This window comes from Pyrgilauda ruficollis, unplaced genomic scaffold (assembly GCF_017590135.1).
Source record: "Pyrgilauda ruficollis isolate IOZ18807 unplaced genomic scaffold, ASM1759013v1 scaffold9334, whole genome shotgun sequence".
Classification (NCBI taxonomy): domain Eukaryota; kingdom Metazoa; phylum Chordata; class Aves; order Passeriformes; family Passeridae; genus Pyrgilauda; species Pyrgilauda ruficollis.
The window spans coordinates 1-654 of NW_024531416.1; the positions used below are offsets into that span (position 1 = coordinate 1).

A 654-nucleotide genomic window follows, 5' to 3' on the forward strand; every position below is an offset into this window, starting at 1 on the left:
CCTCCCCCCGTTTCCAGACCAGCCGAGCCTCGGCGAGCGCGGCTGCCCCGAGCGGCGGCGGTGGCTGGAGGGGACCCCGGCCGAGCTGGGCTGCGCCGCCACCGGGAACCCCCCGCCCCGCGTCACCTGCGCCAAGCTGGGCGACCCCGCCAACGCCACCGAGCCGGGCGACGGCCAGGAGCCGCCGCGGGCCACCCCCAATGTCACCCGCGCCCACGCGGGCACCTACCAGTGCCGGGCCAGCAACGCACACGGCTCCGCCGTCCGCAACGTCACCGTGGCCGTGGAGTGTGAGTGCGGGGGGCGATTTTGGGGGGCACCCCGGGGCTCCGGGGCGCCCTCAGCAGCGGCGGTTTTCCCCCCCGGTGCAGACGGCCCCGCCGCTGTCACCCTGCGCGTCCTGCCCTCCGCCAACGTCACCCGCGGCAGCGGCTTCACCGTGGACTGCGGCGCCGAGGGGGTCCCGGCGCCCACCTACAGCTGGGCGCTGCCCCCCGCCCCCAACGCGCGCCTGGCCGCCGACAACCGCTCGGTGACGGTCACCGGGGCCACCACGGCCAACCGGGGCCTCTACACCTGCACGGCGAGCAACCGGCACGGCCGGCGCGCCGCCAGCGTGGCCGTGCGGGTGGACGGTGAGCGCGGCCGGGGGGC

General features: G+C 78.4%; 1 protein-coding gene across 1 annotated transcript; it reads left to right on the forward strand.

Annotated features, from left to right (window-relative positions):
• Positions 1-4: 4 nt before the first annotated feature.
• On the forward strand, positions 5-635 carry LOC121365345 (intercellular adhesion molecule 5-like; the record flags this gene model as incomplete). Its single annotated transcript, XM_041489444.1, has 1 exon — positions 5-635. A coding segment is annotated over one exon (631 nt), but the record flags the coding sequence as incomplete, so codon positions are not given.
• Positions 636-654: the final 19 nt, after the last annotated feature.